Source organism: Excalfactoria chinensis, chromosome Z (assembly GCF_039878825.1).
Source record: "Excalfactoria chinensis isolate bCotChi1 chromosome Z, bCotChi1.hap2, whole genome shotgun sequence".
Classification (NCBI taxonomy): domain Eukaryota; kingdom Metazoa; phylum Chordata; class Aves; order Galliformes; family Phasianidae; genus Excalfactoria; species Excalfactoria chinensis.
The window spans coordinates 31,621,487-31,645,412 of NC_092857.1; the positions used below are offsets into that span (position 1 = coordinate 31,621,487).

General features: G+C 36.7%; 1 protein-coding gene across 1 annotated transcript in view; it reads left to right on the forward strand.

Moving 5' to 3' along the window:
* CNTLN (centlein) overlaps positions 1-23,926 on the forward strand; it is a 181,599-nt gene that overhangs the window by 27,295 nt on the left and 130,378 nt on the right. The window contains exons 4-7 of the mRNA XM_072359615.1: positions 1,722-1,806; positions 14,153-14,287; positions 14,876-15,055; positions 21,177-21,310. Coding sequence (XP_072215716.1) covers positions 1,722-1,806; positions 14,153-14,287; positions 14,876-15,055; positions 21,177-21,310 — 534 coding nt within the window. The remainder of the gene's footprint in view (positions 1-1,721; positions 1,807-14,152; positions 14,288-14,875; positions 15,056-21,176; positions 21,311-23,926) is intronic.

Here is a 23,926-nt window from a genome sequence, read left to right on the forward strand (position 1 = left end):
TTAGAAATAATAGACAGCTGAGGGGATGGGGAAGGGAGAGCGGCAAATATCAAAATTAGGGTGATGGGGATGGGAAAGTGGGCGATAGGAAAGGTGGAAAAAGGCAAGAATTACGTAAAGGCGGGGAAAGTCACCTCCTTGATGCAGCAGCGTCCTGTTGTCGTTGGTCCAGGGAAAAAATAAGCGTAGGGGAGAGCAGCAGCAGAGTGGCAGGCCGCAAGCAGCAGATTGGTGCAGCGCAGAGCAGGCGGTGGAAAGAGCAGCGGGGTCTCAGGGAACAGCGAGGTCTCACGAAACAGAGTCTCGAGCAGCAAGGTCTCATGGAGCAGAGTCTCAAGCAGCAAGCCCAGGTGAATCCGTTGGCAGGAGTAGGACGACGATGGAGGAATTTGAGGCCAGATACCTAAACGTTCTTCAGCATGCATGCATCTTCTTTAGCATGCAGGCGTTCATGTAGTGAGGCATCTGATGTCAGAAAACCTAATTTTGTGGCTTGTCCGTGCCCTTTTTATCCTACTTCTTCCCAGCCTTCGTGACATTTCTGGAAGGCTTGGGTCAGAGTCATGTGAATACCTCGGAGATGGCCCTCTTCCTTGAGATAGGCCCACACAAAAAGACCACTTTAGGGCCATTCATCTGCATCTTATCTCCCTTGAGTGTCTCCCCCACTTTTCCATCTGTCACCCTCAGATAAAGGGACTTCTGGAACCTTGGTGAGGCTTGCCTGAACTTGTCCATTTCTGCAACTTTGAGACAGTAATGTAAAAAGCATGGCCTCTTACACAACATAACAAAATAGAAGACATTATTTTCAGAACAGCCCTTGTTTTTCACTTTTTGCAATTATGAGGCCTTGAGATCTCAGTCCCCAAAAATCTTGAAGTAAATTCTGTACCATTTTTTCTTAATTCTTTTTTTTTTTTTATTTTTTTTTTTATTTTTTTTTTTTAGGATCTGTCTAAAAGCCATAGGAATTATTTAAAAGTATATGGTATTAAAAAAAGAGCCTGTTGGGACAGTATACTTGAGCCTTTGAAGTCTCTGATAGAAGTAGAATAAGCACAACATTTAAAATAGTTGAGAAAAAAAGGATCACAGTGAGATGAGGTGGATCTACACAGCATTGATAACTCATCAAATGATTTTTTTTAATAAAATAATGTGATCATGATTGTAGCCTTGTACTTATAAACCACGTTGCTTTGCTCATTTCCATTAAACAACCTTCTCAGCCTTCCTTTTTTGTCCTGGAAAACTTATAGATTCTAGCCATGTGTAAGATGGTAATACTGTCATCTATGAAGTTCTAAAGTTTTGTTTTAGATGAAGAAATGCTGTCTTATTTCAGAAAAGGATCCCACAAATCTAAACAGCTTAATGTTACTGTATTGCCAAGGTAGGAATAACATTTTGTTCAGTCTGTAGGCAAATATACTTTGTGCATTTTGGGAGGAATGGGATAGCTAATTTTAGCTATTTCAAAACATGCTCCAATACCTCTTCCTTCAGTTTCTTTCTGAAGAAAGTTGTGCTAGCTGTTTACAGATGTAATTTGCTGTCACTTGCCATATGCTCCCTGATTAATTCTGCAAGGCCTGTCAGCTTCAAATAATTTAATTTTCTGTGTTTTAAAATGACATTCATTATCAGGACATGAAAAATTCAAACGATTAAGTGCAAATTGTGACTAATAAAGTGTCTTTTTTTTTATATGTTTCTAGAGAAAAGCAGAAAGCTGAAGTCAAGGACGGAAACATATTAGAAATTTTGCAAGCTAAAGACAGTGAAATAGAAATCCTAGAACAGGTTAGTAGAGCATTAAAATAAAGTGGTTAAGAAAACTTTTCATTGGCATGAAATTTATATTTCTTGAGGTGTAAAAATAGTTTGTGTTTTAAGGCGAATGTTGTGGGTGATTCAGAAATGATACATTTTGAAAAAGTCTTTAACTCTGAAGAGTTGTTCAAACAGTTGACGTTTAAATTTAAAAACTTTCTGTGAGTACTGAGAAGTTTTAGCAACTACGTGTTTCATTTTAGCATACCAGAATGACAAATTTGTGTTTTAAGTTTTGACTAGGTTTAGATTCATAACTTAATAGTGCTTTGGGAAGAACTGCCATCCTGACAAATGCAGTAAGCAAAAATAAAACATTTCTAGAGTAATGAGGACAAAATACTTAGTATCCTAAAAGCAATACAGCCAATTATCTTATCTTTACTGACACATATGAGGAAAGGTTGAGGCTTGTTTAATGTTTCTAGTGCTTCTCTGCACATCATATTTGTTATACAGAAGCTCATGGCTATTCCTGTGTTTCTACCGTATCCTTACCTGAAAGAAAATACTTGCAGAAGAAGCTTATGAGAGTGTGTGTGCTTTAATGTGCTTTTAAAGAGGACTTCTTCTGTGGCAGCGTTTGAACCTGTAGTGTAGGACTCCGTGAGAGTGTTGTCTAATTTTGCAGATCAACTTTGCAAAATAGAGTTGAAATTTGATAAGAACTCTGAAATTGTGTGCCATGTAATTACAATCTGTAAGTGGAGAGAGGCTTGAAATAACTAGTACCGAGGAAAAGATGCTACTAAAGGAGGGATAGCTTGTCAGTACAATGGGAAGCATAAAGTGGTGTAGAGAATGGAAGCTGCTTTTTTGGTGATTGTGGCAACTGAAACGTTACAATAAAATGATTTTGTGTAGTTTCCAGTAGTGTGTCATTGACGGGATTGTGAAATTTGATGTCAGATGCTAGTGCTGTACATAAAAGCTATAAACAGTGGTGGTAGCATTCTGACCATGCCTCGTGAAATTGCTGAGGTGCCAGTGTTTTCTGAATTTGTGAATTGTTCTTGGTGTTTTGGAGCCAGCAGGCTTAGCGAGCCTGTGAAAATCATTCTCTATTATTTTGTCTTTCTGGATTTGTTCTTTGTTCATCTAAGGAGAAAAGATATTAGTTTTGTAATTAACATGCAAATATATTGCTTATAGAAGTGTCAGTTTTGACAGTAATAACAGTGGAAATTCTATCTTGTGAAGTACAGAGAGCAACAGTTCGAGCTTACATGTTGCAGTCTACCAGTCTGCTACTTCTGGAAAGGTGAGGTTGCCAGTCATTTTATCTTGGTTTCACCTTCCTCCTCATGTATCACATAGGGATTTCAGTTGCAACAGTAACGTTTTTGTAAGAATATTATTTTACTATCTGAAATTGAATTTGACTGGCCACTTGTCAACTGATTGTACAAATCCACGCAGACTATGGGGTAAAAAAACCCCACAAATAAATGATGATTCTTGTAGATTTATGTGTGTGTAAGTTGGTGTTTCAGAAACAGCAACAAAACCCTAGAAGGACAACATGAGATATTCATTCTTCTGTACTCTGCTTAGGGTTTTTCTTGACACAGCTAGGAGCCCAGTTAAAATGACTGTAAATAGTAGGCAATATTCCTCATGCAGTAGATGAGATACATATAGTTATTTATGAATGTTAATTTAAATTTCTTTGTGCTGACGTAATTCAACTGGTTGAAGATGTTCATGGCTTTTTATTTTTCCCTCTTCTTTATTTCTCATTTAAAATAAGTTGAAATTTTGAGAGAATACATGAATGTAGCATAAACTATTTTTTGAGAGGACTAGGTGGGAACTGAAATTCAGTATTTGCCATTCATCAAATTGATAGATTAAATATCTTCATCTGTTTATCTTAGATGATGAAATTATAGATGAACAAAAGTAGCAATAAACATTTTTGTTTTTGTCTTTATAACACTTTTGATTAATCAGGTTTCAATTTTGATCCAATGGAACTAATGTTGATGTTTTTGTCCTAGACCTTGTAACGTTTTGAAACCTTATCAACTGATTATACTCCAGGGTGGTTAAAATAGTAATAGTTTGCCTCATTATGTCTACTTGAAAATCTTCATTTTGTTGTGCCAGTCTATATTAAAAGCTTCCTTAAGGGGTCCAATTGAAAGAAGCATCATTCTGCCTTCAAGCGTTATTTAATGCTAATATGTTTTTGTCTGAAGTTTTGTGTCTTCACTTGATTACTGTTCTTTGCAATAAAATGCTGCTATTATAAGACAAACATACGTTTGTTATTGCCATTTTAACATTTTAATTCCAGTTGCATATAGTATTGCTTATTCTTGTGTAATGAGGGACATGAGAATAATTTCAGTAGTAGGGAGTTCAGCTGATTGTGTCAGCAGTGATGAGATTATGTGGAGTTTTTAAACTTTGCAAGAAGGCTTCTCCTGTGAATGAGACCTACAAATACTGCAATCAGACATGTACTTAGTGTATTATACCTGCTTTGGTGAAACAGTTTCTTTTTACATTATAAGGTTAGTATACTTTTGAAAAGGTGAAGCTGAGTTTTATTTGCCCTTGGGAGACATTGTTGATGAAGATTCTTTTCATGTATCAGAATTTTTATTTGAAATACAGGGAGATTTCCTCAAGTTCAAGACAGGAGTATGAGAAAGAAAGTACTAGAAAGAGTGCTGTACCCTTTGAGTTTAGGTACCACCAATATGAATCTGCTGACCACCTTTAAGAAGGAGCTTTTAGAAGAGTTGGTCATAGCAACAGCTGTTCTTTGTTTCCTGCACCTGATCTGGCAATGTTGATGTATGTGAGTGTAATGAAATACTGCTGTGTTAGGACTAAATGGTTTTGGGTGTCCTTTTCTGCAGATTGCACAGTCACGTGCAGTTTCAGGGACAGAGACTTGAACTGACCGTCTGCAGGCCTTGCAGGTGTGGGAAAAAAAGAACCAGTTTTCTCAAGATCATGTTCTGCAATGAAAAGCTCAGCTTACTACATTATTGGTTTTGATTTGAAATTAGTGGGATGAAAGAAAGAGGAGGGATTTTCTACTGCCTGGCCTGGAGGGCTGGACTGTTACTTTGCATTATTTAAAACATAGCCGCTAAGTAGAGAAGATGGAGTAGAGAAAGAATCAAAGGTTGGGCTGTGCTGTTTTACTGTACAGTGTTAGAGATCATATAGAAAATCTGATCTGACCTGGTGTTGAGACCCACCATACAAAAGCGGAAAGGGTTAAGGTGATTTTAGAGGTGATATGGAAAGACTGACATGTAGATTGCTTTGTCATCATTGTAGTTACCTTAAGAGCTGCCCTTAGAGGAAAACGGGCAGGTTTTCAGCATTGCTGCTTGATTTCTGAATTAAAAGTGTGTTCTTGTGAAAAGGTTCCTCTAAGTGGAAGGAACTTGTGACTCTTCTGTCAGAGACCTCCAGCCTGTTTATGGTAACTGCCGAAGCAGAATTTGGCTTCCACTGTCTGTACTAAAACACAGCTGCTGGCAACACTTGTGTTACATATGAGCAGGAGAAAAGGTAAGGAGTGAAGTAGTATAACTTTGTTTCTTATGAGTGTGCAAGAGTAAGCTCTGCAGGATACCTGTTAGGAGGAGCTCAGTTGGAAAGCAGTGGCACATACAGTGTTTTCTTGGTACTGTCATATAGATTGCTGTTAATAAATAGTTATTTTGCTGCTGGTGAAAGTGAGATGCTGGAGTTGCAAGGCTACATTATGTCACTACATGAAGTCCTGCTGTATTTCCAGCATGTGTTGAAATACTGAGAAATTCTGTTGGGTAGTGCACTTAAGAAAGCAAACTTTGCTGGGGACACCAAATTAATCATATCAGACAAGCTTCAAGAAGACAGTGGGAAACACAATGTTTGTAATGAATTATACTCTATGAACCTTCCTTTATCTGTGGGTCAGGTGAGAATTTAGTTGCAAGATCTATTAGTGACACAGGAGTTGCAAAATGATGTAATCTACTCATATTTCTGACCTGCTTCTCTGTAAAATCATTTTACCTGATATTTTTGAAATGGAAGTGCTGTAAAGGATCTCCCTTTCTTCTTCCAACTGCAAAATAAATAAATAAATAATAAAAAAAAATCTGCCTTGTTTCTCCAGCATGTGAAGGATAGGTAAAAGCATTTGAACAGATGACAGAAGAGATTTCTTTCTTGTATACATCTTTAATTTACTGTATTTTAATTCAAATTTGTTGCTGGTAGAAACGGAAGTGCAAAAATTCTTATTAATGATGGGATTGGATTTGCTGATGTCTTCTGGCAGTTTCATACTCCTTTTATTAGGTAGATAATGTTTAATTTTTGAGAGTCTTAGAAAGCACAGAACAGTATAAACACAAATGTTTGATGGTAGGGAAATTAAGCAGTCTCCTGCACTTCAATTCTCTTCTCCTTGCTGTTTTTTTTTTTTTTTTTTTTTTTTTTTTTTTTTTTTTTTAATTCCTTTAAGCTTGTTACAGCTTAAGGGCAAATATGAAAAATAGGAATTAATAATGAGATATGTATAATACTGTTGCACGAGTTACATTTTAATCCACTATACACGTCAGTTGTGTTTTTTCTTCCCCTTGTTTTTCTTGGCCTTGTCAGGAGTCAAGTTCTAAGCTGAGCAGGTATCTGAATACAGTCATTCTTTGTTAAGAGTATTGTAAAATCAATTAGCTTTGTCAGCATTTTAGTTTTGAAGTTATCAAGAGTAAAAAATAGTTGCATTTTATACCATAAATGGCTATTCTCAATTTTGACTATGGAAGGACAGCACACAGATTGCAAAATACCATGTATGCCATCTAAAACAACAGCATGAATTAGAACTTCTGTTTGTCCTACATCACAGAATAGAAACTGGATTCTGATTTATTCTTTAATTAGTTTTCTTTTTGTGGGAATATATTACCTGAATATGGTTGGGGATATTATATGTTAAATGTGCTTCAGAGTGTTCAATTTTAGAAAAACAAGGAATAATGAAGTTGAAAAATATAAACAGAAGTCTGAGAACATGAGAAGGAAAGCTGTGAAATGTTGCTGGTATGTTTAATTCTTACTAGGAAAAAAAGGAAATTGGAAGGGAAGAGAGAAATTTGGGAGCATAAGTTGACATCAGGTTGTTGATGTGGATAAAGAGGTGTTGAAAGTGGGGAGAATATACATGTAGATGTTGAAGTAGAAATTTTGAAGAAAAACATTTTAAAAGAGAGAATATTTTCACTTTTATTTAATGAGTAATAGAGTAATGTACATAGTAAATTAATTTCACTTAAAATGTCAGTTTCATTAAAAGTTTCTGTATTGGAATAAATGTTCCAGTTTCTTACTAGTTCAAGTTATCTTATTTGTGTTCATTTTTAATCTTCTGTAGTGTAAATTATACTGCTGCATACTTCTTTAGTAGTGGAAATTGAATGCATGTTCTTTTATTACAGTCATAGATGGGGACTTAAATCGAAATGTAGAGACTTAAAGTTTTTCATTAAAAGCTTTATCACAATTTTGTAGGAATCATTTGCCTTGTGGTATTTCTGTATCTTTAGCAGCAGTAATGAAGGATATATGTGTAATCTTTCTATTTTGGTAGAATGATTTTTAAGGGTATCTTGAATAACTATCAATAGATATCTGAGTTAACTTGTTGACATGAAACAAACCCTACTTTTATCTACCTAGGCATACCAATTCAATGATGCAGTTTGATCCAGCTGTGTATTGCAGTATTGTGGGTATTTTCCTTCTCTTAAAATCATCAATTCCCCCTCTTAATCAGGGATACAGCAGTGATACAGCTGTTGTTTAATAGTCCTTTCTCTGTGCAAAATGTAATGTTTAAATATCTCATTGAAGACTGGAAGTTCAGTGATGGTGTCTATGACAACACAACATCAAAGAGCTTATGCAATGATCGAGAGGTATACAAAAGAAAAATCATCCCCACCAAACTGGCCAGTCAGGAGAGGAAGGAAATGAAAGGAAAATTAAAAACCAAAAGAAAGCTCTGCTCCTGTATCTTTGCTCATGTGAGAGCCAGTGGGCTGGGCCCCGGGCACCTCGCTCCCCTCGCCTTCGGTTTGTTCGCCATCTCCCTAAATATATATATATATTTAGAACAACTGTAAACATTAGAATTATATCTTCATTGTTGCTTCCACTGTCTTGCATGAGGTACCATAATGTCTAAATTTCTGCTAGATGAAAATATAGTTAAATATGTGTATCTTTTTGTGTGTTTATTCACAATAAACTCTGAAAATTGTAGCAATCTTTAAAAGACTCTGACATGTTTCCTTTGAGAGTCAGAACTAAAATAACTTTCCCGTTGCTTTAATCTGTTTCTTAGATTGTGATTTTGATTCTTTTGCTGCTTGATATGGAAGTATTTGAATAAAAGTAGTTATTTCCAGTAAATAACTGGACATTACTGGGGTGGGGCAGGGGAAAATACCTTTATTTTGTTGTAGCTAAAGAGGTTCCATGGGAAAAGAGTAAAACACCTAAGCCAATGGGAAGAGGTTCAACAAGACCAAATGCTGTGTCCTGTACTTTGGCTACAACAACCCTGGGCGATGCTACAGGCTTGGGGCAGAGTGGCTAGAAGACTGTATAGAGGAAATGGACCTGGGGGTGTTGGTTGATGCTGAGTTGAACATGAGCCCACAGGGCATCCTGGCTTGCATCAGAAACAGTGTTGCCAGCAGAAGAGAGGTGATTGTCTCCCTGTACTCATCAGTGCTGAGGCCACACCTTGAGTTCTGTGTCCAGTTTTGGGCCCCTCACTGCAAGAAAGACGTCAAGTCCCTGGAATGTGTTCAAAGGAGGGCAACAAAGCAGGTGAGGGGTCTGGAGCACAGGCCATATGAGGAGAGGCTGAAGGAGCTGGGAACGTTCAGCCTGGAGAAGAGGGGGCTCAGGGGAGACCTTATTGCTCTCTATAACTTCCTGAAGGGAGGTTGTAGTGAGCTGAGTGTCGGCCTTTTCTCTCGTGTCATTAGTGATAGGACCAGGGGGATTGGTTTCAAGCTGCGGCAGAGGAGATTCAGGCTGGACATTAGGAAATATTACTTCTCAGAAAGGGTGGTCAAGCACTGGAACGGACTGCCAGGGAGGTGGTGGAGTCACCAACCCCGGGAGTGTTCAAGGAATGACAGGATGTTGTGTTGAGGGACATGGTTTAGTGGGAGGTATGGGTAATAGGTGAGTGGTTGGACTGGATGATCTTTCAGGTCCTTTCCAACCTTGGTGATTCTTTGATTCTGTGAATGAGTTCTAGAATGACATTTCCCAAATACTGAATCTATTCTAGCAGATCACAGAGTTTTTTTTTGTTTTTTTGTTTTTTTTCTTTGTACGTGCTGTTGCCTGGAGCATTCTGGACATTGACAGTATAGAAGTGATACTCTCTGGTTCCTCTCAGCTGAGTGTAACAGCAGATCCCTTTGGTTTTCCTTAGAGTGAATTCACATCTTTCTTGTATTTGCAAGCTTGTCTATGGGGAAACCTTCAGAAGTGTCTTATTTATGTTCAGAAGTTCTAGTGTTCTAGGATGTCAACAGCCTATTGAACTTTGCTTTTGTCCTGCTGCATTCAAACTCACATGGCTGCAGTCAATGCTAAATTTGAGATTGTTCTTTTGTAGCATTAACCCATATTTTGTACTGTCTAGGCAAAAACAGTGGATACTGTGGAACTTGGTGAATTCTTGAGGTCTGTTTTTACATGGCAAAGTTTGTCAAAATACCATCATGTGAGTGGTTGCCCCGTGTGTCTAATCATGTATATATTTTTCTGTTTCACTTGTTTCACTGGCCTACCAGGGTGGGATAGTCTTTTAGGAATGCTGCTTGTGTTCTCTGCTGTAAGAAATAAATCTTTACTCAGTTCCTTTTACTGTACACATAATCCATTGTGAGAGGAAGCAAAATGTAAGAATGGCAATGTAGGCAAAGGCAGATGATAAGTTACTTAATTGTCCGTTTCTTACAAATTCTGCTTTGTGATTCTTGTTTCTACCTAATCATGGGTCATGAGTAGTACTCCTGTTTGTTGTTTCCTTTCTTTATGGAAAGATCAGATAGAAGAGTAAAAGTTCAGTTCGTCTGGAAGAAAAGATACAGAGCATACAGAATGGTGCCCAGGAAATGCCTCAAACATAACAGGATTTTTTCCATGCAGGTGTAGCTTGCCTAAATAATGATTCAGTACTGCACAGACTTTGTAGAAAACCCAGGCGAGTTTGCAGCTTAGTGATTGATATGGTGTAGTTGCCATTTGATTGATTTAAAGTCTTACGTGGGTCAATTGTGGGGATAAGTAATTAGTGTGCAAGCCTGATTCAAGATTAGCTGTCTGATTATACTGCAAAGTAAGTAGCTTATTTGAGTTTAAAATTCCATTCTAGCTGTATTGAACACTTAAAATAACTATTTTCACTTCTGTTGTATTTTCATGCCTTTGTTATTATCCACACTGCTAGAAAGCATTTAATTACAAACTGGACCCAAAGATCTTTTTGATTCTGCTTTTTGAATGTGTGTTACATATGAAACATCTGTTTATATGTTAAGTATATGCATACACATGAATAACAGAAATGCTTAACATATGCTTAATATATATGCATAATTTCAACACAGTTTGGCATGTGTACACTAGAAGAGTTGGAGCTAAACTTTGAGATATTGTGGGTGTATATTTGTGAATCTTGAACTCTATTAAACAGATGTTTTTAGGTAGATAGAATTTCTAAAATATTCTTTCAGTATATACTTGTCTTGTTAAATGTTATATGAGCAATAATGAGGTAGAAGGAAGACTCTAAGGAGCCTCTTACATGAATTCTGTTAGAACTAGGGGATTGGGAGGGAAGCAAACAAAGTAACTAATGTTTTCAGTGGAACTAATGCTTTCAATGGTAATACAGATTCATACATTTAAAAAAAAAAAAAAAAAAAAGTGACTTAATGATTATTTGCCATCAACAATTTGTTCCTGTAACTATAATAATGTCTGAACAAATGTTTTGCTTTTTGAAGTTAAGTCTGATGTCTGGTAGGTTCAGAATATACAAGAAAGGAGTCTTTGATTTAGCTTGCATTTCTTAATTTCTCAGTCTCTTCTTTAGTGTCTGCTTAATGCATGCTGTCAGTCTTGCAGTAAATCCATCCTACCTTTTAAGGACAAAAAAATACAAGTATTCTTATCCAGGAGACAAGAATTTAAAAATTATATTAAATAAAAAAGCAAACAGGAAAAACAGAAACCGAGACTGGCTGAGTTTGTTATACGTGATTATGAAAAACTGTTTCTAAGTAAATTAGGAAAACTCACAAGCAGATTTTTAGCATATCACATATATTCTTTTATGTTCATGCATTGTACATCCATAAAGTTTGATTATACATGTATACAAGCATATATATATATATACACACACGTCTATATGCTTGTATATATATATACATATATATGTATATATGCTTGTATACATGTGTATATATATATACATATATATATATATAAATCAAATCTGAAATTCTTTGTATATTCTTCCACTTTTGTCAGTAGTACTTCAACAATTTCATTATTTGAATATTGTGAAATTAGAGTAGCGTATTTGCACTGAATTTGTGGATAAAAGGTAGCATCTTGCATAACAAATTGTCCAAACTAAGAGTGATTCTGTGTTGTGTTATCTTTCTGAGGAAAGTTTCTTACACATTTTTGAGTTCTGGCTTATCTTTATTTCGAAAGAAAGAATGATTATGAATCTCTAATTTTAGGAAAACATGAACTTTATTCTTTTTATTCAAAATATCAATGCTGTAGAATGAGTCTCTGCAGGGTAGTTAGTTACATTATAAAAATAAACAACTATGATAGAAGTTTGAGGTTTAATTATCAAGTAAACACCGTTTTAAATAGAAACTAGTTCAGTGTACTCACACTTGCACCTTAGCATGACAGAACTGTTTGTAGAAAGGTGTATTAATGAAATCCTCTGAGTATTTTTTGTCTGGTTGGTTGGTCAGTTTGAATTAATGATATGTGAGGAAAAATGCCAGTATGTGAGAATATGTGAGAATGAGGCTTCTGTATTTTCTTTCACTTCTTTTGATTTTGCTTTAATGTTTCCATTCTCTTTAATTCAAGTTCATTCTTTTCCAGCTTTTATGGAGTTCTGTTAGAAAGTCTGTCATTTTGTATAATCATTGGATTCTACCATGGCTTCTATTTTTTTTCTTTCTTTTTTGACTTTTTGATTTTGCTATGGAAAAATAAAATATCCTCATGCCCCCCACACTGTTCACTAGACATTATCTGTTCCTGTTTTCTTTTTAAGTATTTGCTACACAGGCTAGTTATATTGCATTCCCTTTCTCATTATGCTGAACCAGTTTTAATTCTTTCCTGAAAAATATTTTCTCTCTGTAGTGTAGTGTTTTTCATTTTGTAATAAATGTTGCCATATTAAGAAAAAAGTTTGGATGCAAATACTGTTTGGAAGGATAAATAAATTGCTGAGTATGGAGGAATGATATACACAAAATATTTGAGGGCGGTGGTAGGATTAAAAAAAGAACAATAAAAATATTTGCAAGAATGGTGTGGAGATGATGTGTAGAAAAAGGGAAGAGGTCTACTCAAGAGAAGCAAACATTTGTTGTAACTCAGCAGAAGTTAAAGATGTCTGCTAAAAGGTAAAGGATGGAACAAAATGAAACCATGATAAATTTAATAACTTAATAATACTTTTGCTAAATACATAGATTAATGTCACTGCACGTCTTTCTGGTGCCTTACTATCATTGTAGGTCACTAGTGGCTTAAATGAGAATAAAGAAATAACTCCTACCAGCCTTTAACATAAAATCACATCGGTGAAATTAATGCTTTTTGTATGTTTTAATTCCAAGATTACTGAACAAAAGTTGTTTTTAATGTTAAACTAGTTGTCAGATGTTTCAGTGTAATGCCTAAGAAGACAGAGAAGAACAATTCTATCTCATGGAGATGCTGGTATTTAGAACAGGATTTTCAAAATTCCCCCATCTATCTGTGAGGGTTGTGGATTGCTTACTGGTTCAGCATGGATGCTGTGGATACCAGAGCATAGACACCGTAAAGTATTTGAGCAAGCTCTGCCTGCACTTGCATAGTTTCCTTTGTATTCATTCTGCTACCTGTACTCTGTAGCTTTCTTTTGTAGGTGAATTACTTAGTGTTTATTGGTGACATAGATATAGTTGGTGCTAATGACATAGGTACTGCTTGTCCTAACTTTTACGTGCTGATTTAAAAGCAGTAGTTATTGGATGCAGTTTCAGCTGTATTATTCAATGCCTATTGTTATTTTTCCTTAACATGGTTTTTTGTTTTTTTTGGTTTTTTTTTTTTTCATGTCTGACATTGCATGAAGCAGAACTAACCATTTGGAATTTGCAAACGTTATAAAGATATGCTTCCTTATGTTGACCTTTTTTTTAATGTTTCTGAATGTATTTCATTTTGATGCTATATTAAAGGCAAAGCCGTTGTATTTTTACCCTGAGACAAAAGTTTCTCTTCTATGAAAGCAATGTATGTAAATGCTGTTTTGATTAGCACAAGGGGCACAACAGTATGTGGAATTAAAGCATACTTCTGAGGAAAACTGTGGAGTGCTTCTATATGTATTGAAAACTGGAGATGCTTTAATGCAAACATCTTAAAAATAGAATGCAAGAACCTAACAGAAAGTTGAAACTGTTTTTTCTAATAGCACTGAGATTTTGCTATATGGAGTACACAAAGTAGTTGCCATTGTTCAGCAGACTTGTCAGGCGCACGTGAACTGCAAATACAGTTAGACATAATTTCTTTCATACTGTGCTATAATCTTTCTGGCTTTCTCATTTAGTAATTTTTTTCTCTTTGTGAATTTTGGAGAATTTTCATTTCTGTGTTTGGCTAGGTTTTTGGTGTGTTGAATGTGCAAGTCAAAAAGTATCTTTAATCCTCAACCACAAATATAATTTGTATAAATGACTGTCTTTGTATAAATGACTGTCTTTGTCTAAGCTCAACTGGATGATTGTTGTTCATTTCAGCATTTATCAGATTTTTTGTTCGGTTACTGTGTTTTATGGTGGTGCAGTTTGGGCATGGTTGAAGTAGTACTGAAATGAAAAGAATGCTATAAAATTACATATAGTAGATCTTTACGTAACATAGGTCTAAAATGGTTTCAGTACATGCGTGTTCATTTTATAATTGCGTCTTTTCTAGATTTTTTTTTTTTTTTTCTTAATAGAGACTCTCAGGACAGCAGCAAGAGATAAATAACTTAATTCAGAGAAAAATTGCTGTGGATGAAGAAAATGCCTGTTTGAAGAATGAATTCAGTAATTTGAAGCAGAAATTTAAAGATAAAAGCCAAGAACTTAAGGTATATTGACTTGTACATAGTTTTATAAGACTGTAGCTTTGAAGTAGTTCTTTAAGCAGTGTCAGCCTTTGTGGCACAGAAAGTGACAAGCTTGGAGAAAAAATTGCCTTAGGCCTTGCTATACCTTACCATTTGCTCAGATACGAACTCTGAGGAAGATGCTTTAAAGCCAAGAATCCAAGCTTTATAACTTTCAGATAAATAGTTAATGATGGAAATGGAGCAAAGAAAGTAGGAGTGTGAAGATGTGGCTTCTTGTAATTAGATTCTGATGGGACTGGCATTATTAATTGATAAAGCCGAGGTCTGAGAGGATATGTCTGTGTGGGTCTCAAAAATAGCTGGGGACAGCATCAAAGGCAGCTTGATCAATTAATGGGCTCTTTGCAAATGTGTACTCATCAAAGCTGTCATCCAGCTAAAAAATATGACCCTTCCACCTGCATGAAAGAGGCCAATAAAAGTACACAGGTGACCTTGGCCATCAAATATAGAAGAAGCTGCTGTGAGGGTAAAACTGCACAGTTTATATTTGCTGATTAGTTCTCACTTTTTTTGTTTATCGGCCCTTGTGGTACTGTTCTACAGGACACTGAGGAGTGTGCACAGAAGAAGGAAGAGCAAAACAGACTGGTTATAAAAAGCCTAGAGGAGGAAAATAAGGGATTAAATGCTTGCTGTGCTGACCTGCTAAATGACCTGGAGAAACTGAGGAAGCAGGAGGTACAATGGAAAGCAGAAAAATCTGGCAGTGATGCCAGAATAAAGGTATGAAGTGGAATGGATTCATGGATGTTATTTCAGAAATAACTTCTCCAGACATTTGCACTACAAGTTATTTTCTTTAAATAACAAGTTATATATTCAAATCTACCAGTGGGGACTTGCATTCATTTACATTCCTTCACTTAAGACCCACAGCTTTTTAAAAATTGATGTTGCAAAGCAGGAATCTGACTTCAAATAGTCATCTTAAAATGTAATCATTAAAAAATAAAAGATACTGTATTTTAAGATAAAATATATATGAAATAATGAAAGCTTAAAAGTATTATCCATTCACAATTTTTTTTTTTCTCAGTATATTATTTTCTGGCCTATAATTTGGTTGCAGTAGACATGATATTTGTTTTGGAAGAACACATTAAAACTTTAACTGCAGTTTTGAATAAATTGTGTTCTAAACTCCAGAGAGCTCCCCTCTGTGGAGGCCTTATTATAGAATATACTATACTAAAAAATTACTTCCATTGTTTATGATAAAGAGAAAAAGGAAATAGTTGGATACATTGTACAGAATATTGTATCTCTTACTTAAATGTTATTTTGTCCTACTAGGAGAAAATTAATAATTTCCATTTAATTTCTTATTAAAAAAAAAAAGAAAGTTGCAGACACGGTATCAGAGTTTTCGGTACTGACTATCATAGATGTCCGTGGATCCTTTTATTAAAATGGCTAATGAATTCTTACAGTGCTGTTTTCTTTTGTGCTATCAATGTACATCACTGTATATTAAATATAGAAACTATGTAATCAGCATGTTGCCCGGAAACATCTTCTCATCTTCACCCCCTTCCGCTTCCCCAGCAATTTAATTGTTTTGCTGACACTTCTGATTCTTTTACTGATTCTTTGTACAGTTTCATTTAGATCTTTTAATGTAAGAAGTTCTTGCAAATCATAGCCCTTGGAGTTGTTGTGATGAAAAGATTACGTGATCTTCAGAACAGTGATTGGCTTGCTGGCCGTTTGAGTGTAATGATTTAATGACTTAGAAGTGTTTTAACATATTTCAAATTGTTGAAGGTATTACTTGTAATATGTCATAAATTATTGAAAATTATTGTTAGCAACACCTTCATTAAAACAGTGAAAATTCCTAATTTGTCTATTCTGGGGCTTGCTTAAAAGAGAAAGGCACATCACAGCCATATGATTTCAGGGATTGGAATGAGTAGTGTTGATGTTTTGTATTGGGGTGACAATGAAGTCAAGATAGTATGTCAGAAGAAACTTCATGAGAAAGGTGCTTCCTGAGCCAACCAGGAGTGACATGCAGTTGGATCTCTGTTCAAAGCCAAGGAGGAATGAAGGAATGAAGAGCTAATTGGGGAACTAATAATCAGTGGAAGCCATGGTAGTAGTGGGCATGAAATTGTGAATCTTGTGAGCCTGAGAAGATGAAGAGAGGACAGTTGTACAGTACAGACCTAGAATTAAGGAGTGGGCTTTTCAGCTTGGGAATAAGTGGAAATAGATGGAAATCTCATGAGCACCTAAGAACTTAGGAAAAGCTATCAAGGCTTTAAAGCCTCCTCCACCAAGCCCAGGTGTCTTCCACTTTTATACTCAGGAAAGCAGGTGGCTGGAAAACAAGTGTCTGCAGGAAACCAGCTTGGCTAAGCAGAAATCATCACCAAATGCCAGTGTATGGCAAGAAAATAAAAAATGGTGTGGAGGCATTGAGAGCTACATAGGATGAATTCAGAAACATTGTGTGGGTATGTAGAGGAAGTGGCAGCTATTCTACTGTTGAGGCTTGCAAATGAGTACAGTTTATAAAATTATTTTTTTGCACTACTGAAACTCTGAACAATGATAATGTGGGCCTTTCCTGACAGGAAGTATGGAATAGTGGCAGGAGGCTATAGATAAAGCTTGCAATAGAGACTGGGTTCCAGATGTACCTATCAGCAGTGGATTAAGTGGGAGTTAGTAAAAACAACTTGACTTGATTTCCATGGTACCAGCTGAACTGCTTGCAAGGCTGCTGAAAGGGTTAATTGATGTAAAAAAAAATTGTAGAGATTAGGGGAGGTCTCCAATAAAGAGTATGATCCAAGGCTGAAGATGGGTCAGCCTCACTTCAGTCCACAGGTGTACTACAGAGGAAGTCTTATTGGAATCAGTTTCTGGGCACATAATTGAGAAGACAGCTATAAGCAGTCAGCATGGATTTACCAGAACTAAGTCCATCTTTTGTGATAAAATGAATGCACCTGTGAACAAGAGGACAGCAATGAATGTAACAAATCTTAACTTAGGAAGATGTTTGTTTTTTTCTTGCATTATCTTGCCATTTTCTTGTACAGTCTAAAATGTTACAGTTGGATGGATGAGTAACAACATGTTTTAAAATAACTTCTGAATACTTGAATTTGGGGGGCTGTGGCTAGTAGGTTGTACTCTGGTGATTCCTAATAAGTGGCACAATGCAGGATTAAACTTGGACCTATCTTGTTTAATGTCTTTATTAGTGACTTGAGGGAGGAGATAGCAGGAATGCTTGTCAGATGACACAAAACTGAGGTGAGCAGTTGATGTGCTGAATGATTAGGCTGCTCTGGAGACCTTTACAGAAATGTTCTACCTGTGTTTGCAAGAGTGTGTGGTCTTTAAGGTACAGAGCCATGTTAGACCTGTGCTTGGAGAGCTGCAGCCAGTGTGAAACCCACACAGAACCAGGTTGGGAAGGACAGCATCCTGTGGGTAGGACTCTGCATAGAGCAGGGGCAGAGTAGCCATGGGGAAGCTGCAGAGATAGAGTGTTAAGCATGGACTGCAGTTTCCATTCCCCTATGTTTCTCAGAGAGAGGAAGAGAGTAGATTAGGAGAGTGGTTTCAGCTTAGATTTCACAGCTGTAGTCTGCTAACAGTTGACAAAAAATTTCAAGAATCTCTCTTATCTCAAAGTCCAAGCTGGGGCTCTGAGCAACCTTGTTCTCAGGGAAGTGTCCTTGCCTATAGCAGAGGGATTGGAATTTGATCCCTTCCAATCCAAACCAATCCATGATGCTGTGATTATGCTGTTCCAGTTTTGTCCACGATGGTGACTGAGAAATGATCTCCATGTCTTTATTTCAACCCATGAGTTGTGCGTTGTTTTTTGTTTTTTTTTGTCGTATTTTCTTCCTCTGTCCTTCTGAGGAGTGAGAGAGTGGCCTAGTAGAGCTTAGCTGCCCATTTGTGTTTTGATCTTGATGCCCCCACTTGCACCTTGTTTTTCCCACGTGAGCTTAGACAAGTGACTATATACATTTTGGTAGTAGACAGATTTAGGTGAAGTTGGTTATCTCACAGGACTTTTGGAAGGACTGAATAATATTAAAAATGCTATATGTGCAAGAGGGAAATGTTGTATGTGACATCCAGGAAGTAACAATATGTTGTCTCATAATTGTTTATCTACATTTGATAAAGTATGCATTTGTAAAAGTCACACAGTTGATTTTATAGTTCAGCATCATTTTTACATGTAGTCTTTCTGTAAATATTTGTTAGAAAATTTAAACCTAAATTTGAGTTTGTCTCTTTGTTCCTGACGTTCCCTCTAACTCAGTGCTCTCAGGAATCAATATTGGATGGCAGATTGGCTCTTAACAGGATTGCTTACAAACAATAAAGAATAATAATTTCTCTATCCTCAGAGACTAAATATAACATTATCATGCTACACTGCAGTGAACTGCAGGTTATGTTCTAATGTAATATAACATGTCCCTATAATACTTTTTAAAAGATAATTTATGAGCAGATTCAGTAATAGAATAGTATTGTTGTTCTCAAGTGACTGTAGAAATGTTTATAGATAAAAATTGTTTGAATTTTTAAATGATACTTACCCGTAAGTATTACATGTCACTTTTGTGGACTAGATCTGGTTGTTTCCAGACTTAGCACTAGAAACTGAACTGGGGGTCTGAAATTCAACTTGTAAAAATAGAGAAAAAAAAACAAACCCGCTATTTCTTGATTGTCCATTTAATTTAAATTTTAATAAAGTGCAGAATAGCAGATTTTAAGTGGGGGTGACCTAAAAGACAAAAGAATTACGTAGTGTTTTGTTGTTCTCTAGTTCACAAGGTCCTTTTAAAAGTACCTGATGTCTGAAGGTTAAAGCTTTTAAAGACACAGTGAGAGCTGTTCTCAATTTTAGGAGAATCCACATTTCAGTTTGCCTGCTTGCATAATGAAACTGCTTTCTCAAGTACTATATCAACTAAAGGCAATCAGTGAACTGAGGTAATTAAAGAAAATATTTAGGAACTGAACATAAGAAGTTTAGAGTATTTCATAACCTTGGGTTCCTGACTGGTGCACAAGGATCATACAAAATGCCTCACTATCTGATATTGCAGTGTTTATCTGTTTCATAGTATGCTGTTTTTAATTTCTACAATCGTATAGCTATATGAAATTGTGTTTCAGACAAAATCATTTTCTACCTATTCTATGTATCTTATCCTGCAGTGGATGATGGGAACTTGTGAATTTGTGAGATCAGAGTTTTTCATTTCATATGTACCAAAACTTATGCAACTTGTTAGCATGGTATAAATGATACACAAATAGCATTTATTCACAGATAATGAGAGCTACTGTCACTTTTGTTAACTTAAAATTTTAAAGTTAGCAATAATCATTTCACATGAGCCTTAACTTCTTACCAGTGTGATAAAAACAATACGCAGGAGAAGCCATAAGTTATCTAGCTTATTACATTGTAAACCTTATTAGACCTTATCAAGTGTTGTCTGAGTAAAGTAAATTTTGTTATCCAGCCTTTAAGATTGAATGGTGACTGACCAATGGAACAAACCAAGTGTAATAACTTGAGAGTTATCATGAAACAGTTTTTCTGTTTCATTTATTCATTGCTATTTCTCCAAATTTAGGTTACTGTTTTTTACGGGATGTAATGATTTGTGTCAGAATTCAAAGAATTTGATTGTATTGCACTTCTGATACATCCAGATATGTAACGTGCTATTTTAAATTAGGCAATTCATTATTTGCTGGTTTTAAGTGAATCATTTCAGGGAATTGCGTTTCAGCATTTTAAAGTATTTTGATATTTGAAATGTCATTGTTGAAAGGGAAAGAAGAGCAATTCTTTATTTCTTTAATTAAGTCTATATTTAAGTGGAAGATTTGAAACACTGTCCTACTTAGGAGATAATTATTTTAGTTTATAGACAAATCCAAGAATACTTTACATACTGAGAATAAGTAATTATGAGTAGTGTAGAAGTAGGTTGAAAGGCACTGCCACACTCTGAAACTCTGATCTAGATACTGATGTGCTATACCTGTTTCCAGTATTGCCTCAAAACACACTGGGAGAATCGTAATATAAAATAGTATCACGGAATAATCATACAAAGCTTCTTAAAGTCTAAAGTATTATTATATGCTCCTACACTTCCAGAGAACTCTAGTTAAGACGACTGTGTAGAGACATGTAATTCTTGTTTGGGTGAGCAGACTTGCTCTGCACATCCGTATTTCCCAGATACATCTTCAATACTGTGCTAACTAATACAATTAGGCTTTCAGTAAAAGATGAGTTAGGATTATGTTTTCAGGGAACAATTCCGTTTCTTTTCCTTGTGTACTATTTCCTTTTCTGAAATAGAAGTGCAAAATCAGAACATCTGAGACAGACAAGGAGTCTCACAAAAATCTGTTAGATACTGTACAATCTTTGAAGGATTTTAAGCAATAAAAGTATAGCTGGTTTTTGTAAGTAGTAACTTCTTTCCTGTTCGATACCACCACATAAAACACTGTTTAATAAGTACTTAAATATTGTTGTATTGCTTTGTAAGGGTTATATTCTACTATGTGCAACAAATTAATTAAGTGAAGCTTCTTTAGAGTACCTGTTCACCTAAAATTTGATGTCCATTCTTCCTGGATATCACATTTTCCATGTGTGCACACATTGATACATTTGTACTTGTATTTGCTTAGAATGCAATCAATACATATTGTATGTATATGCACATACATATACCTAGACATGTAGATAATATGCCTAATTTTAGTAGATTTCAACTCTTTCCTGTATATTACTTTTAATATATTCTAAATGTTTTCTTTGCAGACGTTGGAAACCAATTTAGCAGATGCAGGAGAACAGCTGAATGAGTTAAGCAGTAAATGCAGTTACTTGTCATCTCAGCTAGCTGATAACCAGAAAGAACTCTCCCAAGAAAGATGTGATATGAACAGGACTAAGTAAGTATTTCAAGATTTGAAACTCAGGCATTTCTTCACAGGGCTGCTCTCATTCACTCATTCATTTCATAAGTTTTTAATATTTGCTAGAATTAGCTTTACAAAACTCCAATCGATTACATTTTTGTTTGTTTGTTTATTTCTCTTTTTTTTTTCCTTTTTCTTTTTTTTTTTAATTTTTAACAAATTGTTTCTTCCTTTCTTCTCTATACCCACCCATCATATATTCATAAATATTGGTAATATCCCCCTGAGCCTTTTTTTACCTTTCTACATCTGAATAGCTCTATTTTTTTTTTCAGCCTTTTTTTGTAGGATGAATGCTTCAATCTTTTTTTCATCTCTGTGGCCTTTTTTTGGTCTTGCTTCTGTATTTCCTTGCTTGGGAGCCAAGTATGAATTTGGATCACCTTTCTGAGCCTGCTGGCAAAGCTTTTTTCAGTGCAGCTCAGGATGCTCTTAGTCTTCTTGCACACTGCTGACTCGGGGTCTATTTGGTGTCCATCTGGATTCCCAGAAAATATTCTGACAAAGCTACCTTCCAGCTGGCTTGGCCCCCAGCCTGTGTTTTGAGGGTGGACTTAAACTTCCCCTTAGAGAGTATCTTGCACTCTAGTTGTTAACCTCATGAGATAGTTGTTGGCTTATTTGTCCAGCCTGACACAGTTGCTCCAAATGGCAGCACAACCATCTGGTTCAAGAACCACTATCAGCTTAATGTCACTTGATGGGGTGCACTCAGTTCATTTTCCAGTCATTACTGCAGATCTTAAATTTTATTTGTCCCAGTGTTGGCACCTGAGATACTACACTAATGCACAGTAGAGTTGGAATCCAGTAGTTTGTTCTTGTGAGAGTCCATCTTATTGCTCACCTATCTAGTCTATTCATCAGTCTATCTATCTATTTTATGTTACACTATCAAGAAATTTACTAAATTAGTATAACCATCTTCTACTCATTCACTGAGCCAATCACCAGAGAAGCCTGTTGGGTCAGTGAAGCATAATTTCCCATCTGTAAATACTTGCTGACTACACCCAGTGATCTTGTCATTATCTGCAGCAACGCTTCTGAGGAATTGAGATAATGCTGAGCAATCTATTTTCATGGTCCTTCTTGAAGGTCAGAGTTAGATGCTTTCTTGCAGTCCTCAGGAACTACCCCATTGACTCTTCAAAAAAATTGAGTCTCTATGTTCACTACTATGGAATCATATGAAGTCTATTCCATTTGTTTAAATACTCCCTGATGTGATCCTCCCCCACTGAAAATAAGTCTTCATTGTTCTATACCTTCTTCTGTCTCACAGCCACATTACTGGAGGCAAACGTTACTTTTAAAGACAAGGTAGAAGAAGATACTAAATTTTGCCCATTTCAATATTCTTGGCTATCAGAGCCCCTGTTGCTTTCAGCTGTGAGTTGACTTTATCCCTTACCTTCATTTGATGTGGTCTACCTAGACTTCAGCAAAGCCTTTGACACTGTCTCCCACAGTATTCTCCTGCAGAAGCTGGCAGCCCATGGCTTGGATTGGTACACTCTTGGCTGGGTAAGGACCTGGAGGGCCGGGGTCCTTGAGAGTGGTGGTAAATGGAGTTAAATCCAGCTGGCGACTGGTCACAAGTGGTGTTCCCCAGGGGTCAGTGCTGGGGCCTGTCCTCTTCAATATCTTTATTGATGACCTCGATGAGGGCATTGAGTGCTCCCTCAGTAAGTTCGCAGATGACACTAAATTGGCTGGGAGTGTGGATCTGCCTGGGGGCAGCGAGGCCCTACAGAGGGATCTAGACAAGCTGGAGAGATGAGCTGAAGCCAATGGGATGAGGTTCAACAAGACCAAATGCCGAGTCCTGCACTTCGGCCACAACAACCCCAGGCAGCGCTATAGGCTTGGGGCAGAGTGGCTGAAGGACTGTGTTGAGGAAACGGACCTGGGGGTACTGATTGATGCACGGCTGAACATGAGCCGACAGTGTGCCCGGGTGGCCAAGAAGGCCAACGGCATCCTGGCTTGTATCAAGAATGGTGTGGTGAGCAGGACTAAAAGTCATCCTGCCCCTGTACTCCGCATTGGTGAGGCCTCACCTCGAGTACTGTGTTCAGTTTTGGGCCCCTCACTGCAAGAAAGACATTGAGGCCCTGGAACATGTTCAGAGGAGGGCTACAAAGCTGGTGAGGGGTCTGGAGCACAGGCCAGGTCTCTTCTCACTAGTGACATGTGACAGGACGAGGGGAAATGGCCTCAAGTTGCGCCAGGGCAAGTTTAAGTTGGGTATTAGGAAGAACTTCTTTACAGAAAGGGTAGTTAGGTACTGGAGTAGGCTCCCCAGGGAGGTGGTTGAATCTCCATGTGTTTTAAGAGCCGTTTGGATGTGGTACGCAGGGATATGATTTAGCAGAGGGTTTTTAGAGACAGGGTACTGGTTAGGCTGTGGTTGGACTTGATGATCTTCAAGGTCTTTTCCAACCTGGGTAATTCTATGATTCTATGATTCATTTTGCTGTTGATATACTTGCCGAAGCCCCTTGTTGCCTTTTAAGGCCCTCACCATGTTCAGCTCCAGACACATTTAGGCTTTCCTGATCCTGTACTTGCACAGTTGGACATTAT